General features: G+C 42.1%; 1 protein-coding gene across 2 annotated transcripts; it reads left to right on the top strand.

The window, feature by feature from the left end:
- The first annotated feature begins 37 nt into the window (after positions 1-37).
- Positions 38-19,379, top strand: LOC125228949 (palmitoyltransferase Hip14). 2 transcript variants are annotated; one of them, XM_048133670.1, is made up of 8 exons: positions 38-1,027; positions 10,547-10,723; positions 11,374-11,457; positions 12,524-12,724; positions 13,533-13,694; positions 14,865-15,039; positions 15,943-16,181; positions 16,602-19,379. In XM_048133670.1, exons 1-8 carry the CDS (start codon positions 335-337, stop codon positions 16,839-16,841), a joined length of 1,971 nt encoding a protein of 656 aa, XP_047989627.1. In that variant the 5' UTR covers positions 38-334; the 3' UTR covers positions 16,842-19,379. The 2 variants fall into 2 exon arrangements, with proteins under 2 accessions (XP_047989627.1, XP_047989628.1); XM_048133671.1 differs by lacking the exon at positions 11,374-11,457 and having other exon boundaries at positions 43-1,027.
- Positions 19,380-19,972: the final 593 nt, after the last annotated feature.

Below are 19,972 nucleotides of genomic sequence, written 5' to 3'. Positions count from 1 at the left end.
CCAACATATTTCCAGGTTGACGTTTCTCAATGTTGCCACTTCCCTTTTGGTTAGTTGTAATGTTGGCCCTCTTGAGGATATAGCCTTTTTAGTACAATTTAGTGTAAAATACCTGGAGGTTGGTTTAAAACTTTTAAAAGGGCCAACACGATAAATATACTATTGTCTTTATCTGTGGGATATATTGATATGTCAATAATTGAAGTTTCTTTTCTGCTGTGATAGTAGCAGAAAGTTAAATTGCGCGTCGTTGTCGGCGATCAACTCGCCATTATAGAATTCTGAAAGAAAAGACAAGGATGCGTTCTCGCCACGGTCGAGCAGACTGAGCGGCATGTACGAAAGCACGTGCGGAGCGGCGGCCAGCGGGCAGTGCGGTGCGGCGCAGCACGACGGCGATGGGACCGCCGCGGCGCCCGCCCGCCCCGAGCCTGCCGCGCGCGACTACAGCGGCTTCGACATAGTAAAGGCCACACAGTATGGTGCCTTCGATCGCGTGCGCGAGCTTGTGGAGGCCGGCTGGGACGTGAACCAGCCGGATCATGAGACGGTGACTCTGCTTCACTGGGCGGCGATCAACAACAGGCGCGAGATCTGCCAGTATCTGCTGGCGCGAGGCGCGCACGTAGATGCTGTGGGCGGTGAGCTGCGCGCTACGCCGCTGCACTGGGCTGCGCGTCAGGGGCACCTGGAGGCGGCCGTGATCCTAGTGCGAGCGGGGGCAGACCTGACTTGCCGCGACGCAGAAGGCTGCGCGCCGCTGCACTTGGCGGCGCAATTTGGGCATACGGCGGTGGCGGCATACCTGGTGGCAGCAGGTGGCGCGGGCGCGGCGGACGCAGGGGACGCGGGCGGCATGACACCGCTGATGTGGGCGGCATGGCGCGTGGCAGCTGTGGATCCAGCGCGGCTACTGCTGTCCCTGGGCGCGTCGCCGCGCCCGGCCGACCAGGCGCATGGCAACACTGCACTGCACTGGGCTATTTTAGCCCGCAACTCTACTGCTGTGTCTACACTTGTACTTTATGTGAGTCTCTTTGTTATGCAAAGTTTCTTTCAACTTATTCTCTTTCTCTCAATATGAATATATGTGAGAATAATCATTGTTATGTTCATAACTACAAGGCTACCATATAATATTGAACAACAATTATCTACTATTTGTGCTCCCTATAGGTAATGCAAAATCATGTTTTATTCCAAGTATTTTTTTCATAGGACTATTTAATGATAAGGTATCAGTATCTGTTATCTATTTACTATCAGTGAAATAAAATAGAACGGATTACAACATAATTTCAGTACTGGAACACAACAACTGCAATACCTAGAAGTGCTATAAGCTGTTTGTGTATTAATATATAATAGATATGTTCCCCTTACATGCAAAATTCATCTATGTGTCAAAAGGGGCTCTGGGCTCTTTTTGGATTCAAATCTGCCCATGCTTCCTAAAGGTCCAGAATACTATAGTTCTGTGATAGGAAAGACAGTTAAAGTGCATTACTTTCGAAATTACCCTAATGTATCTTACCATTGTTAAAACCTGTATGATGATGTATTAATTTATTTTGTACTAGCTTTTGCCCGCAGCTTCGCTTGCGTTAGACAGAGACAAAAAGTAGCATATGTCTCTCTCCAGCCCTTCAACTATCTCCACTAAAAAATCACGTCAATTTGTCACTCTGTTTTGCCGTGAAAGACAGACAAACAGACAGACACACACACTTTCCCATTAAATTTTATAATATTATGGATGCAAATTCAAGATTTATATAATTTTTCATGAAACAAGTGCAAATTTACAATACAATATGGAATCAGTCCAGTCAGCTAGTACAAAAGATTGGCTTGGATATGCAACTTAAAAAAGCACCTTATTAAAAACAATAATCATGACCAACAATAATTGAGCATAAAGAACCTTAAAAAACATAAACCTTATAAAAGCAAATCTATTTCAATAACGAGAATGAGCTTGAGTTAGAAAGAAGATCATGAATTAGGTACCTGAAACAGATTTGGAGTGACAAAGAAACAATAAAGAGCTTGTATCAAACGGGGGGCATGGGAGTATAGTGTGTGTAGGTAGGGTAGTGTGTACAAGCTAAGTGAAGTACAACCTTTCTGTGAAAATTTTTTTTTACTGTCTATACTGTCTTGAACAATGTTTTTAACCCCCGACGCAAAAACGACGGGGTGTTATAAGTTTGACGTATCTGTCTGTCTGTCTGTGTGTGTGTCTGTCTGTGGCATCGTAGCTCCCGAACGGGTGAACCGTTTTGGATTTTTTGTCTGAATGCTGAGTTAGTTGGGAGTGTCCTTAGCCACGTTACATGAAAATCGGTCCTATGTCGCGGTTGGGGAATCTTCAAAGTTTCAATTATGTTATGTTATGACTGTTAATATTAGCAACATCACACACCACAGCACAACTTAATATGAGCACTGAGTGTTAATTCTCTTTGACACTTCAGGAGATGCAGGTGTAGACTATCTATCTATCTATTTAGCCTCTTTTTTTCTGAATTAGATTATATATCTTAATTCAGTGTGCCACTTGGCAAAGGCCTCCTCTAGCTATTTCCATTGGGGTCTATCTTGGGAATCTTGGGCCACTCTTCTCTACTTCGGGCCTACTGTGAGATTGAGTTTGTCCTCCCATCTTGTTCGAGGTATTTTCTGGCCTCCTGCTTGTCTCTTAGCATATGGCCGGTCCATCTCCACTTCTGCTGGTCTATTTTCAATAGTATGTCGGTTACTTTTGTTTTTTCCCTAAGGTCTTCGTTTCGAACTTTGTCCAATCTGCGTATCCCCATCATACTTCGTTCCATGGACCTCTGCCAGAACTTAAACCTGTCCCGGTGCTCCTTGGTGAGTGCCCATCCTTCTTCTTCTTCTTCTTCGTCGAAACCTCATGACTGAGGGTCGTGACCACCATAAGTCGCTGTACGTTGCAGTGCTCTCCACTCAGGCTGATCTTTTGCCTTCCTAAAGGATCCCTGGAGCCCAACGCGCGTGACCTTCTTTATTGTGTTGAACCAGCGCGTGGGTAATCCGGCTCTTTTACGATGGCCCTCCACTGGTCCGACAATCAACGCCTTCTCATGGCTGTCAGGATCTCGTCTGGCCAAATGGCCAAAGAAGCCTATAATTCTCTCCCGGCAGATAGCAGAGAGGCGAGTCTTGACATTGAGCTCTTGTAGAATAGATACGTTAGTGCGACGTGCTGTCCAAGAAATTCCCAACATTTTACGCCAACACCACATTTCGAACGCATCTATCCTGGCCACCGTTTGCTCTTTTAATGTCCAAGTTTCCGCTGCATAGAGAAAGATGGAGAAAACTAGTGTGCGCATGAGGCGTACTTTTGTACTGCGTTTGATATTGCGGTTCCTCCATATTTTCTCCAGACGCTTAACAGCTGATTTGGCCATTTGTCCTCGCCTTACAACTTCCCTGTCGCAGTCTCCATTGTTGCAGATTAGTGATCCAAGGTAGACAAATTCTTGCACAGTATCCAGGTCACGCAGCTCATTAGTTCTATCCATTTTATCACCTCGGTCCACAAACATCAATTTGGTCTTGCTACGGTTGATGGTTTCGTAGTTCAGGACACAGGATCAATCTATCAAGCCCTATCCGTCATTAGAAAAAAGTGGGCAAATTTAAAAATGTAAGTGCGAATTTTTATCTTCCTATTGGCAACGTGCGTGACAGAGTGGCGCTGATTGTCACGGCAGGCATCTAGCGGCGGCTGTTGGAACTAATTTGACACCATACAATTTATGTGAACAGGACCAGTCGTACCTCGCAAATAGTGAATTTGAATTACGCGTTTTTCTCCACAGGCAAATTTGTTGGACTGGCTATAATTACTGGGGACGCTATTGCACAACACCCTGCATTTTATGATTAAGCACTGAGACTTGGCACAGGTTGTTCCTTGGGTGGCCCTGAGTAGATAAAGATCGGGAGGCATTGAGAGCCCCCTTAATTTAGGAGGGAAGAGGGGGAAGGCTGGCGCCGCCGCGCTTCCTTTGAAACCATATTTCTCTAAAACTATACAAAATAGGGCATGCGATATATCATTTTCGGATAAATGAAGGACGAGGAATTCATTTTTGGAACAAAAAAAATGTATTTTAGAACAAAAATACAAAATAAAATGGGAAAATCTGAAAACGAGATTTTTTTTTATACATATTATTGCACATTTTATGAAAACTGTAATGGTTTTTTCTAAATAAAAAATATTATTTAATAGGTACATTTATCTAGTTTTAGAAAATGTATAATTTGTTATAGAAATATATTATAGGACGAGTGATAAAAAATAATTTACATCGCCCGATAGGGTGATTTGAATGCTCATTTCAATAAGTTTTGTCAATGATTTCAGGTATAATCACTATTTTTAACACACGAAAGCCGTAATCATTGTAGTTTATGGCTATTTTAGTGATTAAAATAAAAAAAAATACAAAATTTTTAAAAAATATTAAAAATGTGATATTTTTTTTAACATTATCCTATTTTGTTCTTTCTACACAATATATATCTAAAAGCAATAAATATCAATAAAAAGCCACATTTATAGTTTATAAAAATATATAGTTTGTTATATAAATATATTACGAAACGCGAGATAAAAAATAATGAAAATGAAAATTTTAATGTACCTACATCTTACGTTGCATTATTCGATGAGGTGAGGTAAAGGTACTACCCGCTATGCAGTGGAGTTCGTCTAGTAATACAGAAATATACTTATTCTAATAACGTTTACACATGTAGGTATATCACGACCCAGTACAGAAAACTGTAAAAGTCCTATAATATAGTTTATTATCTCCTAGCAACGCAAACAGCAACTGAAAATTATTTTTCGCTTATAAAATTGAAAATAAATTTGATGTGGAGAATATTTCTTATGTCTTGAGCTTAACTGCTACCAACTGCTACTAAATTACTTATAGACAATGTGTGAACCGAGTATTACTTCACGGAGACCGCAGCCCGGGCCAACTTGTTGCGGCGCTGCGTAGCCGAGCCACGATGACGTCTGTCAACTCGTGAAATGTTTATTTATATTTTGTGCAAATAGTGTACAAAATACCGATTTTCATCAAACATTTCAGCAAAAAGTCTCTCCTGCCTTCTTCAGTGTATATTAACAACCCCACCCATAAAATAGTACCAGTAAAAGTGTGTGTGTGAAATCGTGCTTCAAGTCGTGACTATCTCCTTATTTTTCATACCTACCTATTCTTCTAGTATAAACTCGTTTTATACATAGTTTTAGTTTATTTTTATTTTATTTTGTAACCTTACGCTTGAAATAATTTGTTGTTTTTCTTAGATAAGTACCTACCTTTAAGAAGTAATGTTATTATGTCCTCTCAACCCTGCCCTAACCGTCCGGAGTTGCTATGTTGCCCCGTTTGCAATGATAATAAGCAATACAAAGGTCGGCGGGGGCTCGCGATACATACTGCTGCCAAGCATGGCACCCGTATGGCTGTCGACCCCCCGCTGCCCAGCGCCTCTCAACCTGCGCCGGCATCCCCGCCCGGGGCAACACTGCTTCTTCTACACCACCAGGAGTGGAAATATCTCTGGCGGATAGGTTAGGGTTACTTAAAGCTAAAAATCCTGTTATAAAGAGAATACCCCGTGGTGCACGCTTCAGTGTCGCACGCTGCCTCGCAGAGTGCGTAGGCAAGGTTGTCACTGAAAATTCCATTCAAGCATGGGAGCGCCTTTTTACTTTGCCCCATATAGTTTTGCACGCAGACAAATCAAACAAAGCTTCACTGACATCCCAAATAAAAAATAACATATCATTTATTTCTAATTCGACAGCTAGTTTTCCAACTAATCAAAATTATACAGACGAATTATTAGGAAGACCTCATAATTCACACTGTGACAAAATTAAATTAATTGAGAATAAATTTTCGGAAGGGGATATTAGTGGAGCCGCTCGCCTTTTATTTTCACGTGACGACTTGGCTGCGCACTCTCCTGACACCTATGCCGCCTTGATAGAAAAACACCCCTCCCCTGCCGCCTCCTCCACGCTGCCAGCCCATCCCGGCTCTGACGACTCTAACATCCATGTGTGTGAGGACGCAGTGATGCAAGCCATATCATCGTTTCCGAACGGGTCTGCTGGCGGAATCGATGGTTTATCCCCGCAGCACCTAAAGGATCTAACTACGAAGTCCCTTGGCGAAGCAAGATCCGACCTGTTACGACAACTCACAGGGTTAATAAACCTTATGCTATCAGGACGCGTACACCCCGAGATTGTTCCGTTGTTGTATGGTGCTAATCTTGTAGCCTTGGCAAAGAAAGATGGTGGGATTCGCCCAATCGCGGTAGGTTGCACCATAAGAAGACTGGCTTCAAGGCTCTGCTGCAGGAAGATAAAAAAGCAACTGACAACCACCTTTAAACCTCAGCAGCTGGGCTTTGGGATCAAGGGCGGCTGCGAGGCAGCAGTGCACGCTGCGCGCACGTTTCTGAATCGTTCGGATTATGAGGTATTCGTTAAATTAGACGTCAAAAACGCTTTCAATTCGGTTGACCGCGGGGCTCTGTTAGCAGAAGTTAAAACAAAATTGCCTGCACTTTTTAATTACCTTTGGCAATGCTACGGAGCCCCTTCAAAATTATTCTTTGGAGATAAAACTATTCCTTCGAGCGTGGGCTGTCAGCAAGGAGATCCGCTTGGGCCCGCCATTTTCGGTCTAGTCATTCATCCCATCATCACAAAATTAAATTCAAAATTTAACCTCTGGTATTTAGATGACGGATCCCTTGGAGGCGATGCCATAACCGTTCTCCAGGATATCCAATACATTATTAATCACTTTTCAAAAATCGGCCTTTCATTAAACTTTACCAAATGTGAGATTTTCATGCCAGATCACCTTCCATCCGAAGAAAAAATCGAAATTTTAACAAAATTCAACGCGGTACTGCCAAATATTTCAGTCCACTCTAAATCATCCCTCACCCTTTTAGGCTCCCCAATTTTCGATGAATCCGTCACCCCTGTAGTAAACTGCAAACTTAATTTATTCAATAGTACATCTGATCTTCTGTTTAAAATTAATCCCCATATTGCGCTTTTCATCATCCGTTTCTGTCTTTTCACCCCAAAATTCATGTATTTACTCCGTAGTTGTCAAATTTGGAAATTCACATCAATCCTTTCATCCATCGACTCCTCCCTCCAGGACACGTTATCAAAAATTTTAAACATTAATTTTGAAAATAGGTCATGGACCCAAGCGGTTCTCCCAATAAGATTTGGGGGACTGGGTGTTCGCACATCGTCTAGCGTGGCTTTACCTGCTTTTCTGTCCTCTGCTTACGGTTCGCTTTCTCTCGTCGGCATTATCTTAAACCGTTCCACGATGCTTGACGATGAGATAGCGAACCTGAGGGAGGCCAGAGAGGCATGGTGTGAGTCGTGTCCGAGTGCGGACATCCCAGTTGCCCGCCACTGTCAGCGGGATTGGGACTCCCCACGTCTCAAAATAGCCCATGCCTCACTAATTGACCAAAGTCCAGACGACTCTGAACGTGCGCGCATCCTTGCAGTTTCAGCCCCCGAGTCGGGCCACTGGCTGCAAGCTCTACCATCGCGAGCGATTGGCACTATTCTGGATCCAAGCAGCTTAAGGATAGCAATATGCTTGAGGCTTGGGTCCAGAATATGTGTTCCGCATACCTGCGTCTGCGGCAAGGACGTGGACCGGCTGGGCCGACACGGCCTCTCATGTTCCCGAAGCGCCGGCCGAATGTTCCGCCACGGCACAATCAACGATTTGGTCCGTCGCGCGCTTGCCACCGTCTCCGTGCCTGCGGTGTTGGAACCCGTGGGCATGACAAGGGACGACGGCAAGCGGCCCGATGGAGCGACGTTGGTGCCGTGGAAACTCGGAAGGACCCTGGTGTGGGACGCAACGTGTGTAGACACTTTTGCTCAGTCCCATATTCAGGGGACTCGCATTCAGGCCGGAGCTGCGGCTGACCAGGCCCAAATTCTCAAGCGCCGTAAATACTCGTCGTTGCTCAACGACTACGAGTTTGCGGCGCTCGCAGTTGAGACCTTGGGTCCCTGGTCGGCTGATATGAAATCATTCATGGGGGCACTGTCGGCACGGCTGGTCGACACCACAGGGGACCCCAGGGCTGGCGCGTACCTCTGTCAACGTATCTCACTTGCGATACAAAGAGGTAACGCCGCCAGTGTCATGGGGTCCATGCCGCAAGCAGACCTACTGGAAGGGGTATTTTCTTTGTAACTAGGTTATTACTGTAGGTAGGTAAATATTTTTATATGTGTGTAGGTATAGTTTGTTATGTAGTTTTATTTATTTTTAGATTTAACTTTAGTTTTAATAGTATGTTTAATCTACAATTAAGTATTTTATTTAATAAAACCATTTGAAGTTCTGAGTGGAAAAAAAAAAAACCATAAAGTAAATGTTTATTTTGATTGTAAAATAAAATTGCATGTGACTTATATTGCAAAAAAATGTCTTAATCACGTTCTCCTCTCCTAAAGCAGTTCTGCATGCATAGGCTTGAAGATTTTTTAGTTTACTAGCAGAATTTAGTTCCTTCCTTTGGGCCCCCTTAAATCGGTTTTACCCATCCATAAAAGATAAAATAAAAATCGTCATATTCTTCCTTTCAGTATCAATGATAGTTAGTTATTGCGCAATAGTGCCATAAAAAATAAACTAGATTCGTATTAGCATTAAACATTAATGATTTTTGAACTAAGACATTGCTTTTGTACAAAGGAGAACCTCAAAAAATGGTCTGACTAGACGAAAACATGTGTATCGGGGCTAGTACTCAAGGCTCTCAAAAAGTCTAGCTATTTTGAGTTATTCAAATAAAACAACATGAATAGTCTGAATTTAATTATGTATATATCACAACATCCACTGCATAAGCACATCAGCTCCGAACATTTAATTTAAAAAGTATTTTTTTACGGTTGCACCTTACGCGGCACTGTTTTTTATTACATCTGCATCCGACAATTTCGAGGCATGTTTCTGCAGCAACAGGCAACGTTGCGGGCAAGTAGGCTCCCAAATCCCAATTGTTACAGACTTTCGTCCAGCCACAAGTAGAAAATAATGGCAAATTTTGAATTGGGTTTAGTTGACCCCATACATGGACACCTTGATATACCTATAACCCTTACAAAAATGGTGCAAGGCAGCTTTTGTCGGTGAAATGCTGTTAATTTGGCGGTCTTTTTTGGTTAATAACTATTTTCGGCACTCGTTAACCAAAGTACAGGACGCAGATCTGGAATAATAAATATGTCAAGTAAGAATTATCCATAAATTATGCAAATCATATAGATAACTACTATTTCACAAGATGTATGTATTAGGATCAGATGTATATATCTGACCTATCATATCAATCGATCATTTCATGTAATATAAATAGTTAAATTCAGACTATATAGGAGTATGTTGTTTAATTTGAAGTACTCTAAATAACTACACTTTTTGAGAGCTTTGAGTACCTTTACCTCACCTCATCGAATCATACAAGCTGACCCGTACCGTACATCAAGATCGCCCTGCCACGTCACTTTCATTATTTTTTATCTCGCGTTTCGTAATATATTTATAAAACAAACTATATATTTTTATAAACTGTATAAATGTGGCTTTTTATTGATATTTATTGCTTTTAGATATATATTGTGTAGAAAGAACAAAATAGGATAATGTTAAAAAAAATTGTCACATTTTTAATATTTTTTAAAATTTTTGTATTTTTTTTTATTTTAAGTACATTAATCACTAAAATAGCCATAAACTACAATGATTATGGCTTTCGTGTGTTAAAAATAGTGATTATACCTGAAATCATTGACAAAACTTATTGAAATGAGCATTCAAATCACCTTATCGGGCGATGTAAATTATTTTTTATCACTCATCCTATAATATACGAGGTGCGGTCATATTTGTCGGGCCGGAGACATTTGGACTGCACCTCGTATTTCTATAACAAATTATACATTTTCTAAAACTAGATAAATGTAGCTATTAAATAATATTTTTTATTTAGAAAAAACCATTACAGTTTTCATAAAATGTGCAATAATATGTATAAAAAAAAATCTCGTTTTCAGATTTTCCCATTTTATTTTGTATTTTTGTTCTAAAATACATTTTTTTTGTTCCAAAAATGAATTCCTCGTCCTTCATTTATCTGAAAATGATATATTGCATGCCCTATTTTGTATAGTTTTAGAGAAATATGGTTTCAAAGGAAGCGCGGAGGCGCCAGCCTTCCCCCCCTCCTCCCTCCTAAATTAAGGGGGGCTCTCGATGCCTCCCGATCTTTATCTACTCAGGGCCACCCAATGAACAACTGTGCCAAGTCTCAGTGCTTAATCATAAAATGCAGGGTTCCCATACAAGACATAGCAATAGCGTCCCCAGTAAATGAACTTTTTATCTATTTATGCATTTGGTTTGTGTTGCAGGGTAACGCTCCATTGGACGTGCCTAACTTGCGTGGAGCTACCCCACTGGCCATGCTGCAGGCGGCCGCCGGCACAGGTCGGGACTCCTGGATCGGCAGCAAGGTGCTCGAGAAGGTGCGAGAGCACGAGCTCAAGCACTCCAGGCCGCATCTGCTGCGGAGGCTGCTCTATGACAAGGTGAGAACTGAACAACCTGTTTTGGTTGAAGGATTGTGAATCATTTACGCACGATGTGTGGGACTCGCAGTTTCTTTGCCTCTCCTGGCCAGATGGAACTTCAACTTCAAGTTCCGAACTTGTGCTCTACCCAGTAAACCCAATCTGGTGTTTTCCCTTCTTTGACGTTAGTGAGGGCGCTATGGAATTGATATCATTTCATCATGACAGAAAAGAACAACCTGGTCAGGGCTAGTGGTGAGAACTTGAAGACTCGGAAAAACACCGCTCATTTTAAAATCATAACCATAATTTAGAATCAATTTCTGAATCGGAATTGTTCGTGCAGTCTACAACTTTTATAGGACTTATTTAAATGTTGACTTAGGTAAATAGGAGTGTGTGTGTGTGTTATGCAAATAGGTGTCATGTTGTATGAAACAGGGTAGAATTTACTAAATGATGGTCGTTGGATCGTCCGACCCTTGGGCGGACGTCGGCTGCGTAAGCTGAAGACCTGTTATCGGTAGTCCCTGGTTCGTTTCCCGACTGGTCCACTTGGACTAAGACAATAATTTACACGTATCTCTACATATTTCAGTGTATAATTGACTAGGACTACTTAAAAATACAAATCAAAAAATATTTCATAAAATAATTTGTTTCCGTAGTTAAACAGAACACCATGGAATATGAAGGTGAAGCTTATAGAATCTGTCATCTACCGCTATTTACGACTTCGGAAGGTAACATCCGTAAGTAAATATCCAACAGTGCAATTAAAGAAAATTTAATAATTAATGAAAAAAATCCAGAAAACATAAACACGGCGCTGCTCGCCAGTTCTGTTACTTGAACTTGGCTTGACACGCTGCCGCGTGTCTAGATTAATGACGCCATCAATATTTTTTTACATATTCTTAGGCATCAAAACTAGGGATGCACTTACTAACTTGTCGCCGACTAGTCGGGAAAATCGGCTATTCAGTATTCAGCCTCATTTCATTGGGATAGGTCTTTAACTCGCAGTGATAACCTTCCAGCAAAACTGTCGTTTTTCAATTGCGTGCAATGGAAAAATTATATTTAATGGATCAAGTGACCACCACACTTGACATCATATTTGCATGCAGCAAACTGTGTTCAAGCTCGATTTCCAAAATCATTGACAGAAACTGCTTTGGTACTGGTAAAGGCGCCCTTCACAAATAATCTAATCTAACTATCCAACTCGCTGAAATATCATTCAAACTATGAGGAAATAGACCAAGACCTCGCGTCAATTTTGTGGAGCAAATTGCGTTTTAGCCAATTTCCTAATGTTATTTTATGTTTTTCTTTCGTAGTGTGACTTGATGGGCCCATCGGATGATCAGCCTTTAAGTCACCAGAAACATGCTGAGATGAGGCCATTTCGTGCTACTTCAATCTATCTTTTTACAAGCTTTTATTCAACTTGCCTTGTTAGTATGTTAGTTTGGGTCAAAACATAGAAGCTAATTTGACCCACTTCCCGGTTTCCGATTGAGCTAAAATTTTGCACACATATGGAAATCACGTTACACAATGCAATATTATCATTCATGGAGCTGATTTGATGATGGAGCAGAGAGGTGGTCATAGGAACTCTGTTATGAAACGTCGTCTCCCCATCGAGTAAGCGGTTTTTAGAAACGTCTCGGAGATCAGTAGATGACTGTTTAAAGAAAGGCACAGTCTGCGATAAAAGGTGCCAAAAATAAATATTTTGCAAAAAAAACTTATTGTTATAATGTGAAATTTATTTCAAATATTTTATTCTATTTTCAAAAACGTCGACAGAAGCTGCGTTGGTGGGTGGTGGTGTTGGCTCCGTTCGTGGCCTTCTACCTCTCAGGGCTTGTGCTGGAGTCCCGCGCGCGTTACGCGGTGAAGGCCCTGCTGCTTCTGGCCCTGTCTGCAGCGCTGCACGCGCTGGGTTCAGCGCTGCTTGATGATGACTTGAAGAATATCTTTCCGCTCAGCGTGTACTTGGCTACAAAGGTATAACAAGAATATTTGTACAGACTTCTGCAGTGTAAGCGTTGCAGTTGTCGGCGCTATAAAAAAAAACATTTATTTCGGATACAATCCATAGTCTAACACTTTAAGTTCTCGCGCTTTGTACACATATTTAAAGTCACACACAGGTCGAACGCGATTAATTAACATTATTTTTACCTAAAATTTAAAAGGTAAGGTCTTTTTATTTAAAAGGTAAAAATAATGTTAATTAATCGCGTTCGACCTGTGTGTGACTTTAAATATGTAATCCATAGTCTGTTAGTTACAAAAATGCTTATATTTAAATTATTATGGGCAGCATTTGAGGAACAGCTTCCACTAAGGTTAAACGAAGCGCGTCGTGCTGTAAATGTTGGCGCAGGAACGTCACACACTGTAAGCGCTGCGGCTGGCTGGCACCCATCGTGTGCCTGGTTTGGCTGCTAAGGTACAAATGGTTCACCAAGGATTAAGCTGTTACTGATAAAGAAGCGACCGCTTGTGCACATTAGATCATCTCTAAGATCCACATAAAATTGTCTAAGCACTTACAGCATTTGTAATTAAATATGAACTTCGACTGAGTTTGAACTTGCGTTGACCACAGTGTTAATAACCACAAAATTAAAATTTTGAATACCCCCGATCACGACATAGTAGACCGATTTTCACACACAGACAGACAGACAGACAGACAGACAGATACACAGGCATACAGACAGACAGACACGTTAAACTTATAACACCCCGTCGTTTTTGCGCCGGGGGTTAAAAAAAATAGAAGTTGAAATGAGTATCCGTGTTGCAGGCGTGGTTCTACATAACCTGGGCGGTGTTCCTGCTGGGCGCGGCGGGCTGGCGCGCCACGCTGCTGTTCCTGCTGTGCTCCGCGGCGCTGTGGCACTTCTTCCTCAAGTCCTGGCGCTCCGACCCCGGCGTCATCCGCGCCTCCACCCGCGACAAGTTCCGGGTACGTGCCCTGTGATTTGCAGTCCGGTTGTCGCAAAAAGAAATATGGCGTAAGACCACACCTCGGACACTGGCGATCAAATATATGAAAGAGGCGCGTTCCTAGCACACATTCTAAGCTCGTGTAGGTGAACACGTACCATTGTATGAGTGAGATATGACAGGTTGACTGTTCGCGTCTTTGACAGGCGGTAACTGTGAGGTAATCGTGAGGGGGTGGGCGGCTCTTTCAGCGGGGAGCGGGAGCGGCCATACTGTACGATAGTACTCTTTATTATACTGTGGTAAGACTACGCGTAAACCGGGCATCTCCATGCAGCCCCCACACCGCCCAGCTTGGAAGGGGTCACTTACATCCCAATAGGGGTGTTGAAGGAATATCCATTAGGGTGGAGCGAAAAAACACTTTTCTGGAATTAGCAAACCTAATAGTTATCAATCAATGCCCCTTAGTCTATGAAGCCTTTGTGCAAATTTTCAGCTTTTTAAATCAACATCTTCTGCCTCCGCATTAGGTTTGAAATTTTGAAAATCTCATACAAACCTGAAAATTCAACTTTTAGATAAAAAATGTTTTTCGGCAGTATTATGTTCAGTATACATTATTGATACATATTATTACAAGAAACTACCAAAAATTGCGAAAATAGCGTTAAAAATCGCCAATTTTCAGTATTTTAGCGGCTATTTTGGCGAATGTACTGAAACTAGACAAACTTTGGCGATTCTTGACGCTATTTTCGCAACTTTTTATAGTTTCTCATAATGATACGGAACAATAACATAAACTAAACATAATACTGTCGAAATTTGTTTTTTATCTGAAAGTTGAATTTTTAGGTTTGTATGAGATTTTCAAAATTTCAACCCTAATGCGGAGGCAGAAGATGTTGATTTAAAAAGCTGAAAATTTGCACACAGGCTTCATAGACTAAGGGGCACTGATTGATAACTATTAGGTTTGCTAATTCCAGAAAAGTGTTTTTTCGCTCCACCCTAATATCCATCCATCCTGCTGTGGGCCTTCTCCCTTAAGTCCTGGTCCTGTTAAATTGTTCTATAGCATTTATTCATGTTATTTTAAAATACTAATTCCAGAAACGGCTTTTAAAGCTTTTTGCCATTTCAAGTTGCATTTTTCTACTCTAAAGTTTATTTCTCACGTTCACAGACGATAATCGAGCTGTCAGAAGACAGTCCTGGCGGCGGCGGCGCCGGGTTCGACCCGGCGTCCTTCTGCTCAGCGTGCCTGGTGCGTCGCCCGCTGCGCTCTAAACACTGCTCGGTGTGCAACCGCTGCGTGGCGCGGTTCGACCACCACTGTCCCTGGGTTGGCAACTGTATTGGTGAGTCCCTTCTCTTCCATTTTCATCCCTTCTTTATGACCACAGAGGTGCTATATAGGGTTGCAAATAGAAAAAAATCAAATGTTTTTTTTTTCAGAATTATGAAAAAAAAAAACATGAAAAAACCGTTTTTTTTTCTAAATATGTTTTTTTTTTTTCAGATGAACAAATAATACGACAATAATGGTTTTTCGTGATTTGTAACGTTTCAATAACAATAACGTACATTTTAATTCGATAAACATTCATTATACAAACGTTTATTGGGGAATCCCCGATGCGGCGTGGAGCGTGGAGAGGCGGTGGTGTTGCCAACAGTAAATAGCGATAACTACTAACTACAGATTTCGTAAATGTTAGTTTTATAAAATCAGAAATTGAAGTTATTAAATTAAATTCGTTTATTAGTTAACATAAAGTCCAAAAAACCATATAAAAGTATTAACTGCTTTGCAAATTTTGAGATTTCGTACTTTAGAAAAAAAACATACTCCAGAAAAAAAAACTGTTCTTTTTTCCACGGTTTTTTTTTCAAGCCAGAAAAAAAACCGTTTTTTTGCAATCCTAGTGCTATATGATAGTTTCTTCTACTCGAAGCACTGCTTTCTGCAACCGCTGGCAATAGTCGAGCTGTATGACAGTTACGTGTTCTTCTGCTTGGCGTCCGGCTTTTTCTGTTAATCACATTACATTTCCTAGTTTCAAAAATGTTGTTAAACTAGGTTGTTACGTTTGTTGAATCATGGGGCAAACCCAATACGGAGTGGACGCCTGAAATAAAATCCGATCCTACTGGCGATGGCAGGATTAAATGAACAACAGTCACAACACTAGATGCTCAACAGTTGTACATTGGCTGCAAAATAAAAATAATATTTATCAATTCGTTTAATGTATTTCCAGGGGCGAACAACCACCAGCACTTCATCGGTTTCCTGCTAAGTCTGATAGTGATGTGCGGCTGGATGTTGTGGGGCGGCGTGCAGTACTACCGCGCCGAGTGCCCCGCCGACGCCGCCGAGAGCGGCCTGGAGACGCTCCTGCGCTGGGCGCAGTGCAACGCCTGGCTCATGTGGGTGCTGCTCCACGCCGCCTTCCACATGTTCTGGGTCACCATCCTCACCTGCTGCCAGATGTACCTGGTATGTGTGCCTCGTAATATTAAGTGTCCAAAACTGCCCGAAAGTAGGTACGTATAAGACACAATTTGCATGAAGTCGGGTACGATTCACTGTTTCAACTGCCAAAGGCGCGGTCGTAAAATGTCAGTGACGCTACCGCATCGGTTTATAACAGTGAGGATATATTGGATTTTTTACTATTTTCATACGTATTATCTATCGCCCGTCTTTCCCGGTAACGTCGTAGAAGTCTATCGTAGGATATGGGTACCTAGTGACCTGTCACTGCAATATTTGATTTCGTTTCGGCCCCTCGTAGTTAAACTTGACGGTTTCATTTCACGCGCACCGCTTATTCCTTTTGGCAAAACGCGAGTTTATTCACGTGCGTGTTTTATCGGGGTGATCTTCTAAGCTAACTAGATTTCGGCATCTCTGCAGGTCGTGTGCCTCGGTATGACGACAAACGAGCAGCTGAACCGCGGCCGCTACCGCCACTTCGCCGCGCGCGGCGGTCGCTCGCCGTTCTCGCGCGGGCCGCTCCTCAACTGCGTGGACTTCTTCGAGCTGCGACTCTGCGGGCTGTGCACGCCGCGGCGCGCTGATTGGTCGCGGGCCGGCGGCGCACAGGACGCGGACGCGGACGCGGACTCGGCGCCGATGCTGCAGCACGTGGTGTGAGGCGCGGCGCGCGCTGCCGCCGGCGCCGCCGAGCCCGTGTAGCCGCTCTACCGCCCCGCCCCTGCGTTTCTAAGTTTTACGAGAGATGTCAGACAGATTTTAACGTGTAGTGTGACGGATTTGTCAACGGATGACTCGGTCTCTTGTTATTCTAACTTGTCCTTCGGCGATAGATTAAATCGGTGTACCACTAATATTGTCGCACTCGAACTTAGCCCCTGTGCTGTGACAGGAATTTGCATGTTTGGTTTATTTAAATATGAGCATTCCGACGGGTGACCCGAACGTCCGTGCCGATGACGAGAAATCGAATCGTTTTGCTGGACTATAAAACGGAAGCGACTCACGAGACAGTCACTACGGAAGACTACTTCGATGATTCTGGAAATGCTCCGAAGCTTGGTTTTTACACGAAATTTGTTTCAAATGTATCTTGTTGACCGAGATGATCACAAATATCTGAACATTTACAGTTGCTAGAACGTGTGTTCAGAAATTTCATTCCCTAACTAAAACTGCATCAGACAATTCTTTTTGCTCTCTAAAATATTCTTAAACTATAGACGAAAGTTCGATGTGCCACTCGTTTAAATTTTTAAATCAAGCCATGGAAAAAATATGCCTTCGAGAACTAATCGTCATATGATGGTAAAATATTCTAGTATATTAACATTATATGCAATAGGCAAAAATCGGCCTATTTAAAGCATAATATCTGTTGCAAATATATATACGCTGTAACTTTGTAAATATTTTGTGTAGTGACTTTATGAATACGTGCCTATCAGATACGGATATCGTTTCTAAATTGGTAAGTTAAAAAAAACGAAATATCAGTGGCGGCGCGTTATATCTTATTTATTTGGTGACTTATCCATAGTAGAGTTGAGTAGCTAGAATAGCCAGTCTAGGGACGCCCCGCCACTGCGGAATACGGTCACAAAATAATTAGCTAGAAAAAAATCTGTATCTACAATCTGTATTTGGCTATGAAGTTAAAATCTGTCAAATACCTCCAGCTCTATTTGGAAACACTTAGTATTAACCCTCCTCTCTTACTGATCCGAGTAAAACTTATAAATGTAGCGACGGCCGTAGTCAGGTCTCCGGGGCGCGCGTCGCCGTCAGCAGTGCGCCGGTCACGATCCGTACTGGTCCCGAGAAACCGGTATCGGTCCCGAGAAACCGGTACCGTTACCGAAAAAAACCGGTACAGGTCCCGAAAAAACTGGTACCGGTCCCGAGAAACAGGTACCGGTCCCGAAAAAACCGGTACCGGACCGCAAGCGCGCGATTCGCGCTCGCACGCGTTCTTACATCGATCTCCGCAAATGGACTATATTTTTTGTAGTACAACTTAGGTTATACGTACACGTGTATTGTGTATTTCTAAACTATTAATATAGTAATGTTTACCAAAAATGTTCGTCGCTTCTCGCGGTCGCTGACCTTGTAATTTTTATAATTATTGAACAATATGGAATTAATGTTTAATAGGTTTAATTAAAGTTATTCCGAGCGAACAAATTGTAATTATGTAGGTATGTTGTTGTGTGCGTGAGGCTTGGGCGAGTGTGTGTGCCCGATGGAAGGTAAATATTGATACTTGTCCCGTTTTTGTGGTACAATTTGTTTTAAAATAATAGTATACCAATAGTATTGGAATGACAGGTGTCAAAATTGACGTAAAAATTGCCATTGGGAATAGTTATTAAGGGCGTTCTACACATTCCTGAGTTAAGCTTCTTAAGGCCGGGGTTCATATTGGTACCTAATCCTTGTTGAAAATTGTAAACTGAAAGTACTGAAACCATTTTTCTTCTTCAATATGTATTTCTTTAATACTCGTACACTGATAGTTTATTTTTATAGGCATTTATGGCACGTGTGTTACATTTTTATGTCCAGTCACGAATGTCACCATCAGAGATATCGGACCGGCCAGGATGTTCAAAAATATCTGAACACCATAACAATAAAGGCGTGTTCAGATTTCTGTGAGCACTTTGACCGCTTCGATATCTCTGATGGCGGTACAGACAACCAATCTGAATACTAGGCCACTGTAGAACCCTTTCACAGTAAAAGTCAAAGTGATTGCTATAGGAAATAAAGCACGGTGTCAATACGACAGGGTTCTAGAATGGCCTAGGATTATAATTGGTTGGCTGTACAGTCAACCAATTGGAACCCTGGGGCACTGTAGAACTATGTCATAGTGACGTTATAAATCAGATTGTAAGAAATCTCTTACTGCTTATCATTTTGACATGGTTGTAGAGTGGCCTAGGGTTCCAATTGGTTGACTGTGCAAGCAAGACATTGCGAACATCATCGTTGGTCGATTACCCAAGCGTCGGAGGTTAAAATCAGGAAGGTGTGACGCCCGTTGCACCTACTTTAAGAAACGAAGCTTCAAAACCGAAATAAATTACACATATGAAAGAAAAAGTGACCAAGTCCTCTGGTGCCTGAGGCTGGAATCGAACCAGCGTACTTTCCAATCGCGGGAAATGCCTCTTAATCCGCTCGGCCACCCAGGTCACAGCTGTCGAGGTCGAAATCATCTCTCATATGAGTAATCTATACAAGGACTCGTAGCGCCCTCTGTCCACCCCTAGGGCAGAACGGTATGGTTCTTGCCCCCCGTGTAACTACTACTACTACTAGTGTGACTACTTTAAGACAGCACAAGTTGAAATATTTTCAATAGATTATAATTTAACTTGTGTTCATTAGAAACGAAGCTTCATTCTAATCTAACGTACTGTTATACTCATATCAAACTGGTGATCCAACTATTTTTGTAACTCGCCGGTCCGAGCGTGAAGTTTTTAATATTCCTCTTTCTCCGTAATATTAGTCGTTCCGGTAGTTAAGAGAGCTCTATTACACAAACTAACTGTATTATATATTTAAGGGGATTGTGGACGAACGCTTCTTTATGCAAAAGTCTTCCTTTTTCACACTGGTTTAAAGTTTCACGATTTTTACACATAATTTTCAATTATTAGACTTATATTGACCGGGATATAGACCGTGATTACCTTTTTGATTTTTGTCGAGCTCCCGATATTTCGACGCAGTTGCATGCATCATGATCACGGAAAACTGACGAAGGCGGGTGGATG

The sequence above is a fragment of the Leguminivora glycinivorella genome, chromosome 8, assembly GCF_023078275.1.
Source record: "Leguminivora glycinivorella isolate SPB_JAAS2020 chromosome 8, LegGlyc_1.1, whole genome shotgun sequence".
NCBI classification, from domain to species: Eukaryota; Metazoa; Arthropoda; class Insecta; order Lepidoptera; family Tortricidae; genus Leguminivora; species Leguminivora glycinivorella.
Note: the sequence above shows the minus strand (reverse complement) of the source record. Positions and strands in the feature narration are given on the sequence as shown.

What these genes read in the sequence shown, in the direction of transcription:
- LOC125228949 (XM_048133670.1), top strand. Translation starts at nt 335, where the DNA reads ATGTACGAAAGCACGTGCGGAGCGGCGGCCAGCGGGCAGTGCGGTGCG. An exon ending in GACTTCGGAAGGTAACATCC is followed by an intron (nt 11,458 to 12,523) that starts GTAAGTAAATAT and finishes AAACGTCGACAG; the next exon opens with AAGCTGCGTTGGTGGGTGGT. An exon ending in CCACCCGCGACAAGTTCCGG is followed by an intron (nt 13,695 to 14,864) that starts GTACGTGCCCTG and finishes TCACGTTCACAG; the next exon opens with ACGATAATCGAGCTGTCAGA.